Here is a 2,628-nt window from a genome sequence, read left to right as displayed (position 1 = left end):
CAGGGTGTCTTCAGTCCTGCTGAGGACAGGCCTAGGGAATGAACACATCCGTTTGTGTTCTTCAAGGCCCTCCACTCCAGAGAAGCCGGCCTGGGTTCACCTTCCCACCCCTACTCTCCCTGGCCGTGATACAGGGGACAAGGGGCTTCAACTGGTGGGGCCTCAGTTTCCCTGTCTGTAAAGGTGGCAATGGCATGGCATCCCCTTCAGAGTGATAGGGATTTTTTCATTTTTTTTGAGGAGTCTTGCTCTGTTGCCCAGGCTGGAATGCAGTGGCGCAATCTTGGCTCACAGAAACCTCCACCCCCCCGGGTTTAAGTTATTCTCCTGCCTCAGCCTCCCGAGTAGCTGGGATTACAGGCACCTGCCACCACGCCCAGCTAATTTTTGTATTTTTAGTAGAGATGGGGTTTCACCATGTTGGTCAGGTTGGTCTTGGACCCCTGACCTCAGGTGATCCACCCACCTCAGCTTCCTAAAGTGCTGGGATTACAGGCGTGAGCCACGGCGCCTAGCCGTGATGGGGATTTTGTATGCTCTGGAGGTTGACGTAGATCATCGCTCAAATCCCAGTGCCTGTGTTACCACAGGCAAGTTCCTCAACCTCCCTGTGTGTTGCAACAAGTCCCCGGTTTGTTGTTGTGGTTGTTGTTGGAGACTGAGTCTCACTCTGTTGCCCAGGCTGGAGTGCAGTGGTGTGACCTTGGCTCACTGTGACCTCCACCTCCTGGGTTCAAGTAATTCTCCTGCCTCAGCTTCCTGAGTAGCTGGGATCACAGGCAGTTGCCACCACACCTGGTTAATTTTTGTATTTTTACAGGGTTTCGCCATGTTGACCAGGCTGGTCTGGAACTCCTGACCTCAGGTGATCCACCCACCTCTGCCTCCCAAAATGCTGGGATTCCAGGTATGAGCCACCGCGCCCGGCCAGACCCCTGATTTTGAGGAAGGAGACCACTCAGGGCAGAATTCCCCCCTCATCACTCACTCAGCACATGGTCACCAGCTGCCCTGGGCCCAGCACCACCGAGAATGGAAACCCAGTGACACAGGGTCCCCTCTACTCCCGGGCACCCAGGTGAACTCCGGCCTCACACAAGGACACACAGGAAATGTAAGTGTATTTCAACTGTTTTATTTGCTTTCTCTGGTGTCAAATGTGGGGTCTCCTAGAGCCCAGCCCCAGGCAGAGTCCGGCATATCCTTCTCCGCCTGGGAGGTCCGGGACACAGGAGTTTCAGAAAAGGCACTGGCAAAAGTTCTGGGGGGGGTCAGGGAGAAGCCACGCTGAGCCTGAAGGGACCGGGCCCTCCTTTGGGGACAGAAAAACCCTTTGGAAGGGAAGGGTTTTTTCCTAGAGAGAAATTTAAGACAAGATAAAAACCTGAGATGTTAGAGGAGCCTCCAGAAACAAGCTGGTGCGCCTCTGGGCAGGCAGAGAGTGAACTCGGCTTCCAAAGGCTCAGGGGAAGCTTGCCTGGCCCTCAGCCAGGCTCAGATGCCACAGGCCTTGGCAAGCAGAAAGCCCAACTCAAATCTCTATGTGGGATCTCCTTGAGACAAAGTGTCAGGACACAAAAGCCGTCAGGACACAAAAGCCCTCAGGCCCCAGACCCCACCTCTGTGAATGGCTTGGGCCAGATGCTGGTCTGGATCGTCAGGAGCCACGCCACCACCCAGTGACCAATTCCTGTCCCCTTTTTGTGTGTTCTGTGAGCGCTGGAGAGGCAGGCACTTCTGTGGGTAACTTTGGGGAGCCATAGCAGGGAGAAAGAGGAGGAGAAAGGGAATTTGGGGGAGGGGCAGCAGTTTAGGGTGGGACTGGGTCCCTCAAGGCCTGGGAGTTCCCCGCCACTCAGCTTGTGACAACTGTCCTGGAAACCAGGGGACAGATTCTCAGCAGTTATGTTCAGCACCTGCCCCTCCAACAGCCATACTGCCGAGGGTCTAAGTGGAACCCCAGCCCTCAGCCTGCCTCCTCGCTGCAAAACCGGAGACACTTTCCCTCTCAGCCAGCAGCCCCAGGCCCTTATGAGGCACTTGTGCCCAGGGAAGGGAAATTTAATCTGGATTATAAAAACAAAGGCCTCTCCTGCCCCCTTAAGTTAGGATGCTGAGGACAGGTGGCTGCATGGGGCAACCTGGCAGAGACCTACTTCCTCAACCACCATCAGCACCCAACACTGGTCACAGGATCACAGGGCTCCCGGAGGCCTCAGGATAGAGGCTGAAGCCATGGAGAATAGGGCTTTGTCTGGCTCTCTCCAAAAGGGACGTCTAGGTTCAGATGCCACAAGAGGCTGAGAGGTCAAAGGCCAACAGTCTAGACAGTGGCAGCCCAAAGGGGGCCGGCTGTGCGGGGCAGATTTCCATGAGCCATCCCCTCCACCCAGTCGCCTCCCCTGGTCACAGGAGTGCAGATGTAAACATGCAAGCTGGTCTCGCTTCCTGGAAGAAACTTCCAAGACTAAAAGGCATCTTGAATCTACTTCTCCAGCTCTTCTGTGGGTAACTTTGGGGAGCCATGGCAGGGAGAAAGTATCCAGAGTGGATACTTTCTGTTCTAGATGTTTCTATGCCAGCAACGAGCAGAAGAGTGGAGCAGGGCTTTTTTTTTTTTTTTTTTTT

At 54.7% G+C, this 2,628-nt stretch overlaps 1 protein-coding gene across 1 annotated transcript in view; it reads right to left on the bottom strand.

The window, feature by feature from the left end:
• Nucleotides 1-1,120: 1,120 nt before the first annotated feature.
• The window catches only part of PGPEP1 (pyroglutamyl-peptidase I), a 36,837-nt gene continuing 35,329 nt past the window's right edge, over nucleotides 1,121-2,628 (bottom strand). The window contains exon 4 of the mRNA XM_011925795.1: nucleotides 1,121-1,354. Coding sequence (XP_011781185.1) covers nucleotides 1,238-1,354 — 117 coding nt within the window. The 3' untranslated portion in view covers nucleotides 1,121-1,237. The remainder of the gene's footprint in view (nucleotides 1,355-2,628) is intronic.

The sequence above is a fragment of the Colobus angolensis genome, unplaced genomic scaffold (assembly GCF_000951035.1).
Source record: "Colobus angolensis palliatus isolate OR3802 unplaced genomic scaffold, Cang.pa_1.0 Scaffold66, whole genome shotgun sequence".
NCBI classification, from domain to species: Eukaryota; Metazoa; Chordata; class Mammalia; order Primates; family Cercopithecidae; genus Colobus; species Colobus angolensis.
This window is presented reverse-complemented; position numbering and strand designations above follow the sequence as displayed.